Source organism: Myotis nattereri, assembly GCF_964212035.1.
Source record: "Myotis nattereri genome assembly, chromosome: 5".
Classification (NCBI taxonomy): Eukaryota; Metazoa; Chordata; class Mammalia; order Chiroptera; family Vespertilionidae; genus Myotis; species Myotis nattereri.
The window spans coordinates 74,865,080-74,888,554 of record NC_138080.1 but is presented as its reverse complement, the minus strand read 5'-3'; the positions used below and the strand labels follow the sequence as shown (position 1 = coordinate 74,888,554).

At 40.5% G+C, this 23,475-nt stretch overlaps 1 protein-coding gene across 8 annotated transcripts in view; it reads left to right on the top strand.

Annotated features, from left to right (window-relative positions):
• The first annotated feature begins 669 nt into the window (after nt 1-669).
• RAPGEF6 (Rap guanine nucleotide exchange factor 6) overlaps nt 670-23,475 on the top strand; it is a 191,557-nt gene continuing 168,751 nt past the window's right edge. For all 8 annotated transcript variants that reach the window (XM_081092606.1, XM_081092608.1, XM_081092604.1 and 5 more), the window contains exons 1-4: nt 670-925; nt 11,647-11,717; nt 13,809-13,865; nt 21,253-21,336. In XM_081092606.1, coding sequence (XP_080948732.1) covers nt 857-925; nt 11,647-11,717; nt 13,809-13,865; nt 21,253-21,336 — 281 coding nt within the window. In that variant the 5' untranslated portion in view covers nt 670-856. The remainder of the gene's footprint in view (nt 926-11,646; nt 11,718-13,808; nt 13,866-21,252; nt 21,337-23,475) is intronic.

Sequence of the window (23,475 nt, the reverse complement as noted above, 5' to 3'; positions counted from 1 at the left end):
CCGAAGCCCTGCTGCCTAATGAAGGGGTTGGACGGATAGAGGTCTGCCCTGGACCTGGTTATGTGAACGCTGTCAGACTGGCTTCTCAACCAGCAGTAACTGCTGGCAGCAGGCAAGGCGACTGTCCACCCCTGCTAGGCCGCGAAGCTATGATTTCTCTCCCCGATCTCAGGATATTGGTCTTAGGACAAGTACTTCTTGGTGGGGCTCTTCCACAAACTATTCATTAGAAACGTAGATACGAAGCAGCATGAAATTGTTTGCCAGAAGGTGGCTTCGACTTCCGTACGTTCTCCAAGGGCGGGGCGTGGGCCTTGGGCTTGGCCACGCCCTGAGCTTCCGGATCTGGGTACAAACACACCACCTAAAACGCCGTCCCCACCGTTCGGCCTCAACGTGCTATTTTTGCTCAGTCCCTCACAGCGCGCATCCGGGCCTCCACCGGAAGTCGGAGCAGCCCAAGCCTCACCTCCGAGGCAGATCCCGTGAGAGTTTTAGGTGAGGTCTCGCGACGTGTGTTTAAATCTCAGGGAGAAGAGTTGCAAGAGGGTTAACTACCGCCCCAGTTCTTACGTCACCACGGAGTCACGCCCTTGGGCGCTCGTTTGTGTGCGCGCGCGCGCTGCGCATGCGCACTCGCCCTCCCTCCTCTGAGCTAGCTTCTTCGGCCAGTCGCGCGTGGGCTGAGACCCTAGGCGGGTGTTGCGAAGGCTTGTTTGCTTGAGCCGGGTGCCCGCCGCGGTCCGGAGTTCCTTCCTCGCAGGTGAGGGGGTTCAGACCCCCTGCCTAAGGTGAATGGGCTGTCGCGTGCGCTCCTAAGGGCTGGCTGGGGAGCTCGGGGGCCGGGGCCGCGACCATGAACTCACCCGTGGACCCCGGCGCTAGACAAGCTCTGAAGAAGAAGCCGCCGGAGCGGACCCCGGAGGTAAGGCCGGCGGACCCGGCGCGCCTTCCGCTGTCCTGCGGGCGGCGTACCTGTCAGATCTGAAACCTGCGGCGACTGTCCTCTTGGAGGCTCCCACCTGCTGCCAGAGTATCTGTTCTCTGCGTCCCCGACCCGGGCCCTCCTCTTGGGCGGGTGACGACCACCTTTCCTGCTAGTCTTGCCGCCTTCCCTGCGTACCCGGCCCTACCGGTGACTTCCGAGTGTTTTCAGTTAGAAAGCACCATTTACTAAATCCTTATTTTCTCAGGGTAAAACTGTAGGTTTCTGAGTAATATTACTCGTAGGTAGTTAGACTGAAAAACGAGATAGGAATTGTAAGTAAAGTGTAACAGCCATGTTATTAAGAGATAACATCTCTTTAAAGGTGCTAGAAATACTGTACAAGTGTTTAAAAAACGATAAACTTTTCAAAATCGGTTTCAAACGTCGAATCCAGTCAGGTGATGAATTCTGGTGGTGGATGATGCATATTTAAAGATCAGTTGTGAAGGTGCTTTTTCACACTGTCATTGGGAAATTTTACAGCATTTTGTGCTTGGATTCAAACTTTCGGTGTTGGATTAGCTTAAATGATTTTAATTTGACCTTAAGGCTAGTTTTCAAGTACTTAACTAAAACTTGTTAACCTTTCATACATATCCCTATAGAGTGCTTAGATTTATTTTTTTAATTTTTTTGGCAGGTTTTCCTTGATTTGGAGAAGTTTCTGTAATAAATAGTGTATTTCCTAAATCAAAAAGCAAAAACTAAAAACAGTGGGAAGGATTGTTGGATTATCTTTTGTATAGTTGCAATAAATGAAATGAAAGATTTGGTTAATTATTCCTAAATCACTTTTGAGTTTTTCATATTTATAGCGCTTTTCATATCTTTTGTAGCATTCTTCAAGCCATAATTGTAATTAGGATGAGTAGAACTTCGTTGTTGGAGATCCCAGTCTTTGCATAGAAACAGGCAAAGACTGTTACTTTCCAGAGTTCTTTTTTGAAATCTGCTTTTATAATCCAGTGTGCTTTAATTTTGCTATGATGATTCTTAAAGTGATTGTGAGCTGATTGAAAGCATTCACCTTGAACAGGTGAATCTGCCATAATTTTTATATCATTAGAAAATGTCATGCAAGGCTTGCAGTATTTACTGTCAGTTTAACTTTTGAATATTACTTATGATACATTCACATTTTAATGGGAAAGTCTTACTTCTCTCTTTTAAAAATACGTTTTTATTTAGAGAGGAAGGGAGAGGGAGAAGGATAAAAACATCAATAATGAGAGAAAATTATTGATCAGCTGCCTCCTTCACTCCCTCTGCTGGGGAACAACCCCGCAACCTGGGCATGTGCCCTAATCTGAATCGAACTGTGACCTCCTGGTTCATAGGTCGATGCTCAACCATTAAGCCACACCAGCCTGGCTGCTACTTCTCTTTAATAGCAGAATTACCTAATTTGAAATTGCCTGTTTTTGAACCTTACGAAATTTTCTAAACTGTTCAGAAAGTTATGTTGGCCATTCTGTGCCTTTGGTAAGTACTTTGTTAAGTACTTTTCCCTGGAAAAGCAGCATGGTTTAAGGGAGTACTAAACAACTGCCCACAATATACAGATTAAAGCCTTGACATCTAGCAGCATAGCTTGTTAACTGCTTAATTCATTAAAATTGCTTTTGAAGGAGTGTAGAATTTGTGGTACAAAAGTATGAATGAAGAAGTGGTTACCTCCGAGCCAGTGTTGCTCAGTGGTTGAGTGTATACCTATGAACCAGGAGGTCATGGTTCAAACCAGGAGGTTACCACCCTGGCCGGTTTGGCACAGTGGATAGAGTGTTGGCCTGCAGACTAAAGGATCCACCGGGTTCAATTCCAGTCAAGGGCACATGCCCGGGTTGTAGGCTCAGTCTTTAGTGGGGGGCATGCAGGAAGCAGCCAATCAGTGATTCTCATCATTGATATTTCTGTCTCTCTCTCTCTACCTTCCCCTCTGAAATCAATAAAAATATTTTAAAAAACAAGACAAAACACACCTGCCCTAAAAGTGCCTACATTCTAATAGAAGGGTAGGGTAGAAGGCAGATAAATATAATAAACTAGAGGCCCCGTGCACAGATTCATGCACCAGTGGGGTCCCTCAGCTTAGCCTGTGAGGGAGGATCAAGCCGAAACTGGCCTGGTGCATGGATTTGTCGTGGGCGTGTCTGGCCCATCTCATCTAGTCCTGATAGGCCAGACCCCACCAGCAAGCTAACCTACCAGTTGGAGCATTTGCCCCCTGGTGGTAAGTGCGCGTCATAGCGAGTGGACGAACGAACAGTTGGACACTTAGCATATTAAGCTTTTATTATATAGGATAAGTTACATAATATGTTAGCTGATAATTGCTAATAAATAACAGACTAAAGAGATTGGAAGCAAGGGGCAAAGGCTGGGTTGCAGTTAATTTTTTTAATTATTAATTTTTTAATTTTTAAATATATTTTTATTGATTTCAGAGAGGAAGGGAGAGATAGAAACATCAATGAGAGAATCATTGATCGGCTGCCTCCTGCATGCCCCCCACTGGGGATTGAGCCCACAACCCAGGCATGTGCCCTTGACCGGAATCGAACCTGGGACCCTTTAGTCCGCAGGCCGATGCTCTATCCACTAAGCCAAACTGGCTAGGGCTAGGTTGCAGTTTAAATAAGATGGTCAATATTGTGCTGGTAGAGATAACTCTTAATTAAAGGCTTGATACATGATGGAGTTAGCCATGGGGCTTTATGGGGAAAGAGCTTTCCAAGTAGAATTGTCATTGCAGAGGCCCTAAGATGAGAACATGTCTGGTGCATTCAAGGCATAGCAAGGAATTCTGAATATAAAAGAGTGAATAAGGGTAAGAGTAGTAAGAGATGAAGTCAGAGAGGTGATGGTGGTGGTATAGGATGAAACATCACGTAGGACTTTCTAAATATTTGTAAATTCTTTAACTTTTATTTTGAGTGAAAGGGGACTGCCAAAAGTTTTGAAGCAGAAAAGTGACATTATCATACTTTTTAAAAAGTCCCCTGGCTGCTTGCTGGGTTGAGACTAGACTGTATGGTAGCAAGGTTAGAAAGAAGCAGGAGCATCAGGTAAGACGCTATCATATTGCAGAGAAGAGACGATCATAACTCAGATTTAAGTGATAATAATGCAGGTGGTGAGAAGTAATCAATTACGGAAATATTTTTATGATTGCACTAACATAATTTGCTCATTGATTGGATATGTGATTTGAGGGAAAGAGAAGAATTGAGCATGGTTTCAGTTTTTTTTTTGGCCTGAATAGCTATTTTTAACTTTGCCTTTGTAGCATGAAAACAACCATTTAAAAAGTAGGTAAATGTCACATTCAACATGTCCCACACCAAGCCAACATGTGCGGAGGCAGCATGTCCTTCCTGAAGCATTACAAAGATGGAAAGTTCTCTCTTCATGTGAATTTCCCCTCTAAAGTTATTTATATGTTCTATATATAAGTGCATATGTACATACATATATATGGGCCTCTGTAGCTGAACAGTATATTTTATAAATCTAAGCATGTTCCCATTACAGAGAGAGCATCAGCACTTTTACCTCCCTGTGAGCACTTCAGACCAGTATTGTATTCATTTTATTAATAAATGGGTCTCTTTTTCATTGTAATATAGAGCTTGGCTGTTTTTGTTTTTCTGAAAAATAACGGCCTTTATGTTCTCTCATTGCTTCTCTGGTTTCAAAGGACAGTTTTATTATAAATAGTGTACGGACTTTGTATATTAAGAGAGGAACCGTTTCAGGTTCCTGGAAAAAAAAACCAGAGACATTTCACTCTTACTTTTTTGAAAGGGCATCTTTTGATTTTTTTATTCTTGTTCACTTTTGGGTATGTATATAAGTAATATGGTGATATAAAAACTTTTGTTATGTGAAAATAAGTCAGAAAAATGTTAAATAATATTACTTTTTTTCTAAATAAATAAATAAAAAGTAGGTAAATGAATGGGTATGGCAGCATGCCAAAAAATATATAAAAGAGCTGGTAGGCTGGCCCCAAGGCTATACTAAACTCCTAGTGCAATATGGTAAAAAAATATCTACCAAGAAAGTCAAGCCACGAATAAACTCCTCTTTGGAGAATACCTCAGCTTATGGGTTTTAGTGGAAGCTGAAAACAGCAGGTTTTCATTTTTCCAACTTTTGTAAAAGTAGGACTTGCGTAAATGATCCAAGTGCTGCCAATCAGACACGCCCATTCCAGATATGAATCTTGTGATTCCGAGGAGCAAGAACTGCACAGAATCCACTTTGGCAGCTAGCAGTATAGCGGAGTCTGTCAACATATGCAGCAAATAGTATAGGTCAGTGGTCAGCAAACTCATTAGTCAACAGAGCCAAATATCAACAGTACAACGATTGAAATTTCTTTAGAGAGCCAAATTTTTAAAATTTAAACTATATAGGTAGGTATTGTTATTAACTTAATTTGGGTACTCCTAAGCTGGCCTTTGCTAAAAACATCCTCAATCTGATTGAGGTACGTTTGCTGAGGTCAACCCCTTCCAACTCTCCCATCCACACTCGTCTTGTATACTTGCTTCGTCTATCTCCTTTCATTCATCCTCTCTATATGTAGAGACTGGTACAACCACTCTTCTTTCACTCCACAACATTCCCTAAAATTAACTTAATAAACTTTACTTAAAGTTTTAAGTCAACTTCGCACTGTACGTGCACGCCCGCACATGGTATTTTGTGGAAGAGCCACACTCAAGGGGCCAAAGAGCCGCATGTGGCTCGTGAGCCGCGGTTTGCTGACCACTGGTATAGGTGATCAGCAGTTCTAATGAATAAAAAATAGTCACTTTTTAACATAAGCAGTTTACAAAATTAATTCTAAATTTTGTTTTAACATATTTATTTTTAAAAACAGTTAGGGGTGACCAGGCCTGCAGGGGAGGACAGTTGGGGAGGACCAGGCTGGCAGGGGAGGGCAGTTGGGGGGGACCCAGCCCTGCAGGGGAGGGCATTTGGGAGGGACCAGGCCTGCAGGGGAGGGCAATTGGTAGGGACCTGGCCTGCAGGGGAGGGCAGTTAGGGGCAACCAGGCCTGTAGGGGAGGGCAGTTGAGGGCAACCAGGCCAGCAGGGGAGGGCAGTTAAAGGCAACCAGGCTGGCAAGAGAGGGCAGTTAGGGGTGACTGGGCCAGCAGGGGAGAGCAGTTGGGGGTGACCAGGCTTGCAGGGGAGGACAGTTAGGGGCAACTGGGCCGGTAGGAGAGGGCATTTAGGGGCAATCGGCTGGCAGGGGAGCAGTTAGGCATCGATCAGGCTGGCAGGGGAGTGGTTAGGGGGTGATCAGGCTGGCAGTCAGAAGCAGTTAGGGGCAATTAGGCAGGTAGGCAGGTGAGCAGTTGGGAGCCAGCAGTCCTGGATTGTGAGAGGGATGTCTGACTGCCCGTTTAGACCCGATCCCAGTAGTTGGACCTCCCTCGATGGGTCCCAGATTGGAGAGGGTGCAGGCTGGGCTGAGGGACACCCCCCCCTTCACAAATTTCGTGTACCGGGCCTCTAGTCCTATATAATAAAAACGTAATATGCTAAGTGCCTGACCATTTGTTTGACTGTTCGACCAGTCACTATGACACACACTGACCACCAGGGGGCAGATGTTCTAACCAGTAGGTTAGCTTGCTGCTGAGGTCCATCCGATCATGACTGGGTGAGATGGGCTAGACACGCCTTGGAGCCCTCCCATGGTCCCTCCCCAGCCCCGATTCTCGCAGGCCAGGCCGAGGGACCCCACCGGTGCACAAATCTATGCAGGTCTCTAGTATGACATAAATTCCATCAGGAATCTCAGAAAATTCTGCGGTTCCTTGACACTACCCTAACCGTCATCTAGCAGGTTAAGTTATGAGAGTTCTAATTCTGCTTGACATAACATAACCTTTATGTGTTACAATTTTCAGAACTTATTTGCCACTAAAATAAATGGTCTTGAGATCAAAAATAAAAAGCACATTTCCATAGAATAGGTATTTTGTGGTTGTCTGGCCAAGTTGTGATGACTCTTAACTCCAAGGGTTGGGCCCCAGCAGCTGTGTTTATAAGTATGTAACTGATGAACACCTACTCTGGCCATTGTCCTAGCTCATGCAATAAGGCAAGAAAAGGGGAAAAAAAGTACATCAACTGGGAAGGAAGAAATAATACTGTACTTACTCATAAGAGATGTTATATCTGTAGAAGATCCAAAGAATCCACAAACTATGAGGTTTATTAAGGTTTGTTGTTTACATCTTAAACTCATCACTATCTACCTTTAAGTGATATATTACTTCACATAAAGTATAAGGACCTTACAACAGTATTCTCCCATTTTTACCTCTTGACCTTTATCCTATTATTGTGATGTATTTAACTTGTACATATATTATAAACCCCACAATTAAGTTATCTTTGTTGTTGGTTTAAACAGTCAATTATCTTTTAAATAGTTAGGGAAAAAATTCATATTTACCCATAATTACCATTTTCAGTTTTCTTCATTCCTTTTTGTAGATCCAGATTTCCATCTGGTATTGTTTTCCTTCTTTATGAAGTACTTTTAACTTTTTTTTTAATATGGCAGGTCTGCTGGTGATGAATTCATTCAGCCTTTGTATAAGTGAAAAATATATGTTTTCTTAAATTTATCATTGTTGAAAGAAGTATTGCAGATGTCCCTCCTCCCTCCCAACCCCCCCCCCCCCCCCCCTGCATGACGACTCCTACCCTGCTCCTGTCTCCTCTGCAGGCCTTCCCTGCACTATTGTCTGTCCATAGGCTATGCATATATGCATGTAAGTTCATTGGTTAATCTCTTCCCACCCCCCTCCCTTCCCTCTGAAATACGTAGTCTGTTGCATGCTTCAATGGCTCTGGATCATTTTTGTTCATCAGTTCATTAGATTCCACATATAAGTAAGATCATCTGTTAATTGTTTTTCTCTGGCTTATTTTGCTTAGCATAATACTCTCCAGGTCCCTCCATGCTGTCTCAAAGGGTAATAACATCATTCTTTTTTCAGCTGCCTAGTATTCCATTGTGTAAATGTAGCACAGTTTTTTAATCCATTCATCTACTGATGAGTACTTGTGTTTCCAGATCTTACTTATTGCAAATAAAGCTGCTGTGAACATAAGTGTGCATATTTTTTTTCTCATTGGTGTTTCTGGCTTCTTAGGATATAGTCCTAGAAGTAGGATCACTGGGTCAAGTGGCAATTACATTTTTAATTTTTTGCTGAATCTCCACTGTTTTCCATAGTGGTTGTACCAGTCTGCATTCCTACCAACAGTGTAGTAGTTTTCCTTTTTCTCCACATCCTTGCCGGCACTTCTTTGTTTGTTGATTTATCGATGATAGCCATTCTGGCAGGTGTGAGGTAGTACCTCATTGTCATTTTAATATGCATCTCTCTGATGATTGATCACTTTGAGCATTATTTCATATGTCTCTTGGTCATTTTTATGTCCTCTTTGGAGAAGTGTGTATTTAGGACTTCTGACCGTTATATATATTTATATAATGGTACAAAATGGCTGGGGGATGGCCATGGAGGGAGGGAGGAAGCTGGCCTGTGGAGTTTACCTGGAAAAGCTACTGTGATAGCAGATGGGATAGAAGAAGGAGAGCGTCAGGCCCTTGTAGTCTGGCCGTCCCCATCTGGGCAGGCAACACTCCATCAATTTGAAGAGTTTGGTTTGGGGGTGGGTGGGGCTCAAGGGCACAGGCCCTAGCTGGCTAGATGGCGGGCAGTGGCTCCTGGACACAGAGGCTTGGATCCTGGGCCCAGGACGGGTTGGGGAGGCAGGAGCCTGCAGCCAGCCTCAGAGGAAGTGCTGGGCTTGGCTGACAGTGTACTGAGCACAGCACCAGACTGGGGGAGTCCCTTTGTATGACAGCTGCCAAGGTGAGGCCAGGCCCTACATGTTGGGGCTGAGCAGAGGCCCTCTGCCCATTTTTAAATTGTATTGTTTGTCTTCCTTTTGTTGAGTTGTATGAGTATTTCATATATTTTGGATATTAACCCTTTATCAGATGTATCATTGGCAAGTACATTTTCCCATACTGTGGGTTCCCTTTTTATTTTGATGCTGGTTTCTTTCTAATCGTTCTTTCCCTGATTTCAGGTGTTTCTTTACATGCATGAGATGATCAGTACTCAACTTAAGACTCAAAGGAGACCCTCTATAGGTTTCCAGAACATACTTTGTCTCTATGTAGCATTCTCTCTCTCTGTCTCTCCTGTTCTCCAAACTCAAGCTCCCCAGACTGCCAGCTCCTCTCCTCAAGATAATATCAGACAACTGGTACCACCAGTAAGGTGTGATAATAATGTAAATTCACTCATTTTTTCCCCCCTCAAACTGTCTTTTGTTTCCTGAGGTCTTACCTCTTGAAAAATGTTTCATATATTTGTTTTGATTTTTAGCTGTTTTAGGTGGAGGATAAATTCAATCCCTCTTATTACATCTTGACCTAAAGCTGAAGTCCCAAGTATTTGTCTTTTACTTTGGCGGGGATGTCCTGAGCACTTCACCCCTAAAAACATTAAAGTGGTGGAGGATGGGGTGGGTGGGGCTGGAAGAGATTAATTAAAGAATTTCCATGCATATATGCATAACCCATGGACAGACAATGGTACAGTGAAGGCCTGGGGAGGGGGTGAGAGCAGAGTGGAGGGGATCAATGGGGGGAAAAAGGGGGACATCTGTAATACTTTCAACAATAAAGATAAGTTAAATTAAAAAAAACCAACAACATAAAAGGACCTTAAAGCGGCAGGTCTTTGAGTCCTCATAGAGTTTATCTCCCACTTTCTGAATGTGTTACCAAGAACTCTAGGGTATCAGCCACATCTTGCCTATTCTCTTATTCATTTTATCCAGTCAGCAAGAGATCATCTATGTAATGGGTTAGGAGATCTGTATGTCTTCAGATTATTTTATGACGGAGAGTAAGGCAAAATTGTAAGTTAATATTGTTCCACGTGAAAAATTGTAAATTAATATTGCACCACATGAATGCAAACCGTTTCTGAACCTTTTTGTAATTGGAATGGAAAATACCTTCACCACATCAATACCTGAAGCTTAACTTATCAGTTGTAACAACTGTATTATATCTGGGACTGCAGCTATGACCAGGGCTAGGATTTGGTTATATCTGTGTCAGTCTGCAGTCATTTTTTAGGATTCATCTGCTTTCTTCATTACCCTTGCTTAATTTAAATCTTTACTGATGGCACTAGTCTGCTCTCCCTTTCTTCTCTGGAAACAGTATTGTCTTTTTTCTATAAATCCTCACCGAAGGATTTCTGTCGTCTGATAATTCTCTTGTGTATCAAAGCAGGAAAGCAGTGTTTGGGAGCAGTCTGTCCTGGTATTAAGGCATTATTCTTTATAAGAGAACTAGAGGCCCGGTGCACGAAATTCGTGCATGGGAGAGGGATCCCCTCAGCCCAGGCTGCACCTTCTCCAATCTGGGACCCCTCGGGGGATATCTGACTGCCGGTTTAGTCTCACAATCAGGGACCGCTGGCTCCTAACTGCTCACCTGCCTGCCTGCCTAATCGCCCCTAACTGCCCCCCATGCCAGCCTGATCACCCCTAACCACCTCTGCCTGCCGGCCTGATTGCCCCTAACTGCCTCTCCTGCCAGCCTGGTTGCCCCCAACTTCCCTCCCCTCTCCCCCTCCACCAGCCTGGTCATCCCTAACTGCTCCCCCCGCTGCCAGCCTGGTCACCCCTTACTGACCCCATGCCGGCCTGGTTGCCCCTAACTGCTCCCCTCTGCTGGCCAGGTCGCCTCTAACTGCCCCTCCTCACCAACCTGGTCACCCCTTATTGCCCCCCTCTGCCGGCCCGGTCATCCCCAACTGCTCCCCCTGTTGGCCTGCTTGCCCCATGCAGCCTGCTGTTCAGTCATTTGGTTGACCCTCACTAACCTCCCTGCCAGCCTTGTTGCCCCAGGCAGCCTGCTGTTAAGTGTGAGGGCGTCCCAGACATTTTGCATATTCCTCTATTATTAGTATAGATAAGGAAGTACATTTTATGTAGATAATTTAAACTGGGTGTAATCACTGTGCTAGAGAAAGGTTCCCCACCTCTTTCACAGAGTGAAAAATAGGATTGTCTTACTGGATGTCTTATTTGTTTATTGGCACATTAATAATCACTTTGACTACCTTTTGAAAAATATTTTTTAGAAAGTCATATTTTAAGAGGAATATTGACAAACTGGGTCATCTTCAGAGGTCAGTCAGGTGCTTCCAAATATTCAGATGCTTAAATATTTGGAACCTGCAAGTACTGAGACTGTATAATCTGGAGGGGGAAAAAACAAAAATAAGTTTTAAAAAACTTTTCAAATATTTGGAGGTCACTGAAAAAGAAAGGTTACATCTGTTTAGAAATGAAATAGACTTTCATATGAAATAGCGAGATTTTAATTTCTGGCATTATTTGTGTATAGGCCATCAGCCATGCTGGGGGGAGTTGAGGGAGTTCTTTTCAGATCTCCTATAATTCAGAGATTTTATGATTCTCATAGTTCACCGTTCTAAGTGGTTGTTTGCTTATAATCATAGTTGTTGGGGTATCGTTATATTATAAAAAGTATATTTGAAATAATCTAAAATAATTTCTATTCTTTAGGATTTAAACACTATTTACTCTTATCTTCATGGAATGGAAATATTATCAAACCTCAGAGAACATCAGCTTAGGTAAGTGTGATGTTGTGTTTAAGAGGATGTGCTGTGGAGTTATTCAAATGAGTTTAGGTAGATAATTGCAGCGTCCAAATCTTTTTAAGGACTTTTTATAGAATGAGCATAAGGAATTTGTGTTTTTCATACCAGTTTTTCTTAGCCATGGGAATCTGTATAACTTTTGACTCCCCCAAAATCTAACTACTAATAGCCTACTTTTGATCAGAAACCTTACTGATAACATAAGCAGTTGATTAACAAATTTTAACATTTTTTAATTGATTTTTAAATTTTTTTAAGAGAGAGGGGAAGGCAGGGCTGGGGCAGAGAGAAACATCAACTGGTTGTCTCCCATACGCGCCTTAACGGGATTGAACCCACAACCTAAGGTATGTGCCCTGACCGAAAATCGTACCTGCAACCTTTCAGGTGCACAAGACGATGCTTCAACCAACTAAGCCACACTGGCCAGGGCCAACACATATTTTATATGTTCTATGTATTATATACTGTATTCTTACAATGCAGTAAGCTAGACAAAAAATGTTATTGAGAAAATCATGAAGAAAATAAATATATTTATAGTACTTACTGAAAAAAATTGGCATATATGTGGACTTGCTCAGTTCAAACCCATGTTGTTCAAGGGTCAACTGTAACTATGTAAAGCAAAGCACAGCACTGTGCTAGCATGTGAAAATAAAAATTTTTTGTTTTGTTTTTGTAGTTAATATTGATATTTACTATGTCAGATGCTGAAAATGGCCATGGTATGATGTAGATTTGTATTAAAGTGGAAGGAGCAGGATTCTTGATTTGGTATAAGTTCTTGTGGACAAGATCCATAAACTTTCTAAACCTCATTTTTCTTTTGTAAAATTAGCTTTCTCTCCTTCTACCTTACGTCATTGAGATTACACAGGGTATGGCAAAAGTAGGTTTACAGTTGTGAGTATGCAAAACAGTTTATTTTTATATTATTAATTATTGTACTGTTTTCCATACAAACAACTATAAACCTACTTTTGCTCCACCCTGAATTTGTAAAAACAATTTTGAGTGCTATTAACTGCTATTTTAACTTTGCATAACATTTTAATCGAAATGTGTTTTCCTTCCATGGCCAGGTTATCCACCTCTTTTTCTGGCTGTTGTTTTTATTTTATTTTTTTATGTTTTTATTGATTTCAGAGAGAGGGGGAGAGAGGAATAGGAACATCAGTGATGAGAGAGAATTATTATCTGCTGCCTCCTGCATGCCCCCTGCTGAGGATCAAGCCTGCAACCCCAGGCACGTGTCCTGATTAGGAATCGAACTGTGACCTCCTGGTTCATAGGTTGACTGATATTCAACCACTGAGCAACACCAGTCAGGCTCTGGCTGTTCTTAAGTTTTGGGTTATGGACCAGATTGCTAATTAATTCTTTGGAATTTATTATTTTCTGTTTCCTTTATAACAATTCAGGTGTTAGTATGTATCAAATAAAAAAGAAAGAAGAGCCCTAACCGGTTTGGCTCAGTGGATAGAGCATCAGCCTGCAGACTGAAGGTTCCCAGGTTCGATTCTGGTCAAGGGCATGTACCTTAGTTGTGTGCACATCCCCAGTAGGCAGTGTGTAGGAGGCAGCTGGTTGATGTTTCTAACTCTTTATCCCTCTCCCTTCCTCTCTGTAAAAAATCAATAAAAATATAAAAAAAGAAAGAAAGAAGAAAACTGAAAATTAGAAAATTGAGGAATACTAATAATATTTTTTAAATGAAAGTAAGTTTATATAATTATTCAACAGAATTTCTGTGTGTGTGTGTTTGCATCTATCAGTAACTGTTCTTCACACAAGGATTTAGTGTGAATTGACAGCTTATTTTTTCATAATTAAAAAATACATTATTTAGTGTGAATGTACATAAAGAGTGTTATACTTGGTGCCACTTAATATCTAATTGTTTTTGAAAATGTTGCATTTAATGTTTATATTTCTAAACTCTTATAGTTTAGTGAAAAATGTAGTGGTAAATCTGATCATTTTCTATTAAGGTGATTATAACAGAATTTTTTAAACAAAATTTAAGGTAAAAATCTTTAAAATTTTTATTTTTTAAAATAGATTAATGTCTGCAAGAGCACGCTATGAGAGATACAGTGGCAATCAAATTCTTTTTTGGTAAGTACTTTCATAATTAGCGTAAATTAATTGCTTTAATGTTTAAATTTTGATTTTTAGCATTGAAATTCTGGAACAATTTCTGTAGAACAGATTGAAACATACTCACAAACTATGAAATATAATAGGCATCGAGTCTACAAAAGGTGTACAGTGTGGCAATGGTTAATAAATATAGACACCTGAATTGGGGGACATCTGTAATACTGTCAACAATAAAATAAAATACACACACACGTAACTCCTACCCATGTGAACATGCAAAATATGTAAAGGCTCTAGAAGGCTCTAGTCAGTTTTCTTGGAAAGGTAATCTAGTTCTAACTTTTATCGGTGTAGATTAGTTTTGCCTCTTTTGAATGTCATACAGATAAAATCTTTCGTCAGGCTTTTTTTTTTTTAACTTCACAAATGTCTGCATTTCTTCCAGGTTTTTGCACTCATTATTTTTGTTGTTGTTTAACATCCTCACCCAAGGATATTTTTTCCCATTGATTTTTAGAGAGAGTGGAAGGGAAGTAGGGAAGGGAGGGGAGAGAGAGAGAGAGAGAGAGAGAGAGAGAGAGAGAGAGAGAGAGAGAGAGAGAGGGAGAGAGAGGGAGGGAGAAGAGAAACACCGATGTGTCTCACATCAATTGGTTACCTCCTGCACATACTCTCACTGGTGCTGAAGACTGAACCTAAAACCTAGGTACGTGGCCTTGTCCAAGAATCTAACCTATGACCCTTTGTTGCTCAGGCTGATGCTCTAACCACTGAGTAGCACTGGCCAGGGCTACACTCATTCTTTTTCACTGCTTTACAGTATCCAGTTGTGTGAAAATAACACAATTTGTTTATCCTGTTACTATATATTTAGGTTGTCCCCAGTTTTTTTTATTATAATAGTTTCTTTGAACATTTTGTTCATATCTTTTTATGCCCTTACTTACTCATTCCTGTTGGTCATATTCTTAGGAATAGAATTATTGGAACCTCACATGCTTAAATTTAGGAGATTCTAACAGAATCTAACGTGCATTTCATTTTATTATCTCATTGTGATTTTATTTTACATTTCCCTGCTTACTAATGATAATGAATGATTTTCATATTTTTATGGGCTATTTGGATAGCTCTTTCTGAAATTCTGTTTCAAGTTTTACCATATTTTAATTGGGTTGTATGTCTTATTTCTATAGATTTTTAGAAATTCTTTCTGAATTCTAGATTCAAGTTCTTTGTTGGATACTTATGTTGCATATATCTTCTCTCACTGTGTGGCTTTCCTTTTCAGTCTATTAATGGTACCTTGAAGACAAATTCCTAACTTCCTCAGTTTTTCCCTTTGTCATTAATGCTTTCCATGTCTGGTTAAAAACAAAATCTATTCCTTCCTCAACAATATTAATATTTTTGTGTGTGTGTGTGTTTTTTTTTTTTTTGCTACAGTGACCTCTTTTATTATATAGACTAGTGGCCTAGTGCACAGATTCGTGCACATTGAAAGAAATTACTTAGACAGTTACTTAGGCTTTTATGTGCATAGATTCAACTGGTATTTAGGAATGGTATTGATTTTCATGTTTTATTACTTGCACATTACATTTATCATTATTTCTAAACTACTTACATGATTTATATGGGTTTTGATAGCTACTTTAATTTATTTATTGATCCAGTCATTTATCTATACTAATAATAGAGGAATATGCAAATTGTCCTGGATGCCGTCACAGTAACAGTAATAATTGAACAGCAGGCTGCGTGGGACGACAAGGCCGGCAGGGGAGTTAGTGAGGGATGACCAAACGACTGAACAGCAGGCTGCGTGGGGCAACCAAACTGGCATGGAGCGGCAGTTGGGGGCGACCAGGCCAGTGGGGTGGGCAGTTGGGGGTGACCACGCTGGCGGGGGGGGCAGTAAGGGGTGACCAGGCCAGCATGGGGGCAATTGGGGGCGACCAGGCCAGCGGGGGGGCAGTTAGGGGCGACCAGGCGGGCAGGGGGGCAGTTAGGGGTGATCAGGCCAGCAGGCAGAGGCAGCTAGGGGTGATCAGGCTGGTGAGGGGGCAGTTAAGGGCAATCAGGAAGGCAGGCAGGTGAGTAGTTAGGAGCCAGTGGTCCTGGATTGTGAGAGGGATGACCGACTGTCGGTTTAGGCCCAATTCCCGTGGTCTGGCCTGAACCGCCAATCAGACATACCCCGAGGGGTCCCAGATTGGAGAAGGTGCAGGCTAGGCTTAAAGGACTCCCCCCCCCCCCCCCCCCCCGCACGAATTTTGTGCACCAGGCCTCTAGTTATTAAATACTGGTCAGGTATACATTATGCTAATTCTAATATAGAATGGTGGGAAGACAAATTATTTGTCCTTATTGAGTATCATGTAGTGGAGGAGAGTGAGTTAATTAGAATAGTTACACATATTTTAGTGCTATCAAAGAAAAATATAGCTATATAAATCATTGGGACAGAATTGAGAGCCCAGAAATAAATTGATATTTATGAACAGTTTTGCTACACCTGCAAGGCAACAGTTTTGTTATTTAAAAATGGCCTGTACCTAAGATCTGTACACAGTGTGCATATAATATGATTGAGGATTACAAAGGAATCTCCAATGAACTGTTTATTTTTGATGAAAGTGCTAAAGCATTTCAGAGGTAAAAACACAGTTTTTTAAACAAATGGTGCTTGGTTAGTTGAGATATTACATGCAGAAGGTTAATTTAGACCCTTTCCTTATAACATATACAATAATTAATGAGTGTTATTTTATACCAATTAGAATAGCTATGGTCAAAAAGGTACCCATTAAATAGATAGTCAGAAAGGTACCTTATCCTGTATAAAGTAATTAATGAGATATCACTCTATACCAATCATACTAGCTACAGTAAAAAAGATAGACAGTAATGAATATAGACAAGGATATGGTAACACTTGGAATTCTCATATATTTGTGGTGAGGATGAAGAGTGGTATGGCCTTTTTAGGAAACAGTTTGGTTGTTTTTTAAAAAGTTAAGCAATTTCGAGGACCGGATCTCAAGCAGCATGAACACGCGGACTCGGAAGAGCCCTCCACCTTCTGACGGATGGGTCAGATTTCACCTGGGAAAATGAGAGAGGGAGCTACAAAACCAAACACCCGGAGAAGAGAGATCACGCGGAGACAAAGAAACAGCCCACAAATGAAAGAAAAGGAGTCATCACCAGAAAAGGAAGGAAACGGAATGGAGGCAAGCAACATGTCAGAGAAAGAATTCAGAGAAATGGTCATGAGGTTGCTGAAAAGAATAGAAGACAAATTCAACAATATGGTTAAGAACCAAGAGAAAATGAAGAAGAACCAAGAAGAAATGAAAAATGACATTGCTGCTATAAAGAACTCAATAGAAAACATCAACAGTAGACTAGAAGAAGCAGAGGACTGCATCAGTAAGCTAGAAGACAAGGTAGGAAAAAATACCCAAGTAGAGCAGCATCTAGAAAAAAAACTTGAAAAACAGGAGGAGAGCCGAAGGGAACTTTGGGAAATCACATCCACATAATAGGGGTGCCAGAAGGAGACGAAACTGAGCAAGGAATAGAAAACCTGTTTGAAGAAATAATGACAGAAAACTTCCCTGATATAGGAAAGAAAAAACTCACACAAATCCAAGAAGCTCACAGAGTCCCAAACAAAATGAACCCCAAAAGACCAGCGCCAAGGCACATTATAATTAAATTGGCAAATACCAATGACAAAGTAAGAATCTTAAAAGCAGCTAGAGAAAGACAGAAAGTTACCTACAAAGGATTCCCCCATAAGACTGGCAACTGATTTCTCAACAGAAACACATCAGGCCAGAAGGGAATGGAATGAAATATACAAAGTCATGCAAAGGAAGGGTCTGAATCCAAGAATACTGTACCAGCAAGGCTATCAATCAAAAGTGAAGGTGAAATCAGGAGCTTCACAGACAAAAAAGGACTAAGGGAGTTTATTACCACCAAACCAGCAATGCAAGAAATGCTAAAGGGTCTGCTGTAAAAAGAAGAAATAGGAAGCGAAGAAGGAACACAGGCATAAAGAATAAAAATGGCGACAGACAAGTACCTATCAATAATAACTTTAAATGGATTAAATGCCCCAATCAAAAAACATAGGGTAGCGGAGTGGATAAGAAAAAATGACCCACATATCTGCTGTCTATAAGAGACCGACCTCAGTACAAAGGACACACACAGCCTGATAGTGAATGGATGGAAAAAGGTTTTTCAGGCAAATGGAAATGAAAAAAAAGCTGGGGCAGCAATATTTATATCTGACAAATTAGATCTCAAAGTGAAGGACATAAGAGATGCGGAAGGCCACTTCAAAATAATAAAGAGAGCAATAGCATAGAGAATTTACTTAACAGTATTGTAATAACTATCTATGATGCCAGGTGATTGCTTAAATTATTGCAAGGAACACTTTGTAACTTACATGAATGTCTATCCCAGGGGTCCTCAAAATTTTTAAACAGGGGGCCAGTTCACTGTCTCTCAGACTGTTGGAGGGCCGGACTATAGTTTAAAAAAAAAACTATGAACAAATTCCTATGCATACTGCACATATCTTATTTTGAAGTAAAAAAACAAAACGGGAACAGATACAATATTTGTATTTGCATGTGGCCCGCGGGCCGTAGTTTGAGGACCCCTGGTCTATCCACTGTGCAGTACACCTAAAACTAATATAAAAAAAAGTATTGAATGCAAACTATAATTGAAACATAAAATAAGCCCTGGCCAGGTCCCCATTTGGTTAGAGTGTCATCACATACGCCAAAAAGTTGTGGGTTTGATTCCCAGTCAGGTACATACCTAGGTTTGGGGCTCAATCTGTGGTCAGGGTGCATATGGGAGGCAGCCAAATGATGTTTCTCACATTGGTGTTTCTCCCTCTCACTCTTTCTCTCTCTCCCTATTCCTCTCTCTATATCTAGTAGTTTGCTTTCCTCCATTTCTGTCATTTGTGACTTGTTTCTTTGTCTCCACACTTTTTATGCTTCCCTGTTTTGGTAGAGTGGCTTTCTGTGTTAGGTGTCCTATAGGGCCCAGTGGCTCAGCCTCCCCAATTACCTGAGGTGGACACTCTTGGTGCACCCCTTTGTGGGCTTCGTGCACAGTCTTGTTGTAGTTAAGTCTTGATTGTTGTAGGTATCACTAGGAGCAATTGACCTCCAGGCCAATTGGCTGTGAGAATCAGCTGTGTCTGCAGTGGGAGAACTTCTGAGCTGGGGAAACCCTTTTGGGGCAAGGACTTGCTTCAGTGGGGCTTTGGTGCTCACTGAGTCTGCCCCCTGAGTGTGTCCCTTATGGATCTGAGGAGTTGTAATCTGGATGGTCCCACTCTGACCACTGGGTACACTCACTCTTGGATCTAAGGAGGTGCTAATCTAGCCTCTGCCAGAAGAAGAGAGAGAGCAAGATATTGAAAACCTATTTGAAGAAATAATGACAGAAAACTTTCCCTACCTGGTGAAAGAAATAGACTTACAAGTCCAGGAAGCGCAGAGAACCCCAAACAAAAGGAATCCAGAGAGGACCACACCAAAACACATCATAATTAAAATGCCAAAAGCAAAAGACAAAGAGAGAATTTTTTAAAAAAAATATATTTTATTGATTTTACAGAGAGGAAGGGAGAGGGATAGAAAGTTAGAAACATTGATGAGAGAGAAACATCGATCAGCTGCCTCTTGCACACCCCCTACTGGGGATGTGCCCGCAACCAAGGTACATGCCCTTGACCGGAATCGAACCTGGGACCCTTCAGTCCGCAGGCTGACGCTCTATCCACCGAGCCAAACCAGCTAGGGCCAAAGATAGAATCTTAAAAGCAGCAAGAGAAAAACAATCAGTTACCTACATGAAAGTACCCACACGACTGTCAGCTGATTTCTCAACAGAAAGTATGCAGGCCAGAAGGGAGTGGCAAGAAATATTCAAAGTGATGAATAGCAAGAACCTACAACCAAGATTACTTTATCCAGCAAAACTATCATTCAGAATTGAAGGTCAGATAAAGAGCTTCACAGATAAGAAAAAGCTAAAGGAGTTCATCACCACCAAACCAGTATTATATGAAATGCTGAAAGGTATCCTTTAAGAAGTGGAAGAAGAAGAAAACGGTAAAGATACAAATTATGAACAATAAACATGCATCTATCAACAAGTGAAACTAAAAAACAAGTGAATAAATAATCTGATGAACAGAATAAACTGGTGATTATAATAGAATCAGGGGCATAGAAAGGGAGTGGAGTGACTCTCCTTGGGGGGGAAAGGGGTGTGGGAGGTGTGGGAAGAGACTGGACAAAAATTGTACACCTATGGATGAGAACGGTGGGTAGCGGGGGTAAGGGCAGAGGGTGGCGTGGGAACTGGGTGGAGGGGAGCTATGGGGGGGAAAAAGGAACAACTGTAATAATCTGAACAATAAAGATTTAATTAAAAAATAAATAAAAATAAATAAAGAACCTTAAGTGGGAATTTTACAGCCATTTGCATCTTCCTTCAGTAACGAGAGAAAGGAACTTTAAAGTACCTGCTGGAAAGTTGACAATATGTTTTTCTTTGGATGATAAACAATTAGAATTGACCCAGAAAGCTTACCCTAGGTGGTGTATAGAATGGTTTGTAGGCCTGGGTTTCTGGATGGAGGATGGTACTACATTTAATATGGATATAGAAAAGATCCATGCTTGAAGAAAATGAGGATGAGGTAGATTTTAAACATGTTGAGTTTGAATTGTCTGTTTGATATACAAGACGACATGTCAAGTAGACAGCCAGATAGATATACAGTTCTTAGCTCAAAGGAGATATTTTTTATAGATATTAAAATCTTCATATTAAAATTGATTGAAGACTATAGGTATGGTAAGTAAATATATTGAGCGAAAGAGATTAGTTTAGATTATAAACTAACATCTAACAAGATTCTGGGTTTTTACTGGATATCTAACTGAACTAAAATGCTGAAGGACTTAAGTTATCTGATACTCTTTTATTTTATTCTTCAAACATAAAACAATGTATTTCAGAATAACACTGAAAAGAAATAAGTAGATTATTATCTAAATTTAGTTGAAGATACAACATTGATAAATTTGTGCATTCCAAATAATTTTGTCTTCAATATACAGAAAAGTTATTAGAAGTAGGATTTCTAATATGCAGATATAGTACAATATTTAAATAGATCTCTACCATATGTGATGATCTAGTGGGCAAAGATGAAGAAGGTGAACATGGTCTGTGTTACTTAATTTGTAATGATTTGCAGTACTAGAATATATTTTATGTTCTATACTTTGTAGTGAATCCATATACATGTGAATGTATGTATTTATTTACTTATTTATTTAAATAGTTCAGAAACTATTGCCAGATGTTGGTACATCCTGCTTTCTGGATCTGTGCTTATGAAAGACTCCATGGTCTTGCCTCCTTGCAGGTAAGTTTACATTTGGTGTTTAGTACACATGGCAGGCAAAGTTAACATTATATCTATTTATTTTATCTCTTACGTTAAACTATATAAGATGTGTATTTTTCTCTCATTAACTGATACATTTTACAAATGTCTTTGCTTATTGTAATTGGAAGTACTTGGCAGAAATCAATGGATATTTCATATTTCTTTATTTTTTAAAAATATATTTTTATTGATTTCAGAAAGGAAGGGAGGGGGGAGAGAGATAGAAACATCAATGATGAGAGAGAATCATTAATCATCTGCCTTCTGCATACCCCACACTGGGGACTGAGCCTCCAACCCGGGTATGTGCCCTGACTGGGAATCGAACCATGACCTCCTGGTCAATGCTCAACCACTAAAGCATGCTGGCCAGGCAATATTTTATATTTCTGAGGAAACATATGTCTTTAAGTTTACACCGTGACTTATATCTTATTCCTGTTTGATCTTTAATTTTATGTGAAATTTCATCTGATTTATCTAATAGCTTCTGGATTCATTGCTCTTAATGGGTATATAGGGAGGCACTATATCTTAATAGTTAAGAAATTGGTTTTTAGAGAAAGGCAAATGAGATAATAATCCTGATTTTATCACTTCTTAGTGATCTGACTTTGGGCAAATTTTAGTTTCTTGACTGTAATATGATAATAATAGTGCCTACTTACTAGTAAGTGTCTTATGGGATTGGCAGGCTACTCCTCAAAGGTCTCAACAGAAGTCTATAGACATTGACACTCTAGAGCCAGATTACCTGAGTTCGTATCTGCACTTTACTACTCCTTGAGCAAATTACTTAATCCCTTTGTGCCTCAGTTTCCACATTTGTAAAATAAGGATAATAATAGAACCTATTTCATAGGCTAGTTTTGAGGAATAAGTGAGTTACTATGTAGTAAAGCTCTTAGAACATTGCCTTACTGTTAATAAGTAATTGGTAATTATTAAGATAGTCAATTGTATTACCGTTTGTGCTGACAGCAATTCTCAATATTGTGGGGCCTCAAATTATGGTTTGGTGACATAAAAGGTAATTTTTTTAGTGACTTTTTTCCAATGTTGAGAAGATATTTTTTTCTTTTTTTTTTTCTTTATTGATTATGGTATTACCTATGTGTCCTTATTCCCCCATTGCCTCCCCACTCATGTCCTCACCCCTCTAGTGTCTGTGTCCATTGGTTAGACTTATATGCATGCATATAAGTCCTTTGGTTGATCTCTCCCCCTTACCCCCACCCTCCCCTACCTTCCCTCTGAGGTTTGATGGTCTGATCGATGCTTCTCTGTCTTTGGATCTGTTTTTGTTCATCAGTTTATGTTGTTCATTATATTCCACAAATGAGTGATATTTATCTTTCTCTGACTGGCTTATTTCGCTTAGCATAATGCTCTCCAGTTCCATCCATGCTGTTGCAAATGGTAAGAATTTCTTCTTTTTTACTGCAGCGTAGTATTCCCTTGTATAGATGTACCACAGTTTTTTTGTTTGTGTGTTTGTTTTTTTAATTAATTCTCCTTTATAAGGAAGAGATCAATGAAGGCCCACATGGTAGTAGTACATTGTTTTAATATCTGATTCAGACACTTTATATTTGTCTTTTTTTTAATTGTTTAAAGTATTACCGAAAGTAGTACATATGTCTCCTTTTTTTTTCCCCATTGACCTTCCCCCAGCCTCCCCTATCCCCAGCACATGCCCACCCCCCAACCCCCCAGTGTCTTGTATCCATTGGTTATGCTTATATGCATGCATACAAGTCCTTCGCTTGATCTCTTACTTCCCCCCCAACACTCCCCAGCCTTCCCACTGTCCCATTGACAGTCTGTTCAATGCTTCTCTGCCTCTGTATCTATCTTTTTGTTCATCAGGTTATAATGTTTTTATTATCCATAAATGAGTGAGATCCTGTGGTGTTTATCTTTCACTTCCTGGCTTATTTCACTTAGCATAATGCTTTCCAGTTCCATCCATGCTGCTGAAAATGGTAAGAATTCCTTCTTTTTTATAGCAGCGTAGTATTCCATTGTGTATATGTACCAAAGTTTTCTAATCTACTCATCTGTTGATGGGCATTTAGGCTGTTTCCAAATCTTGGCTATTGTAAATTGTGCTGC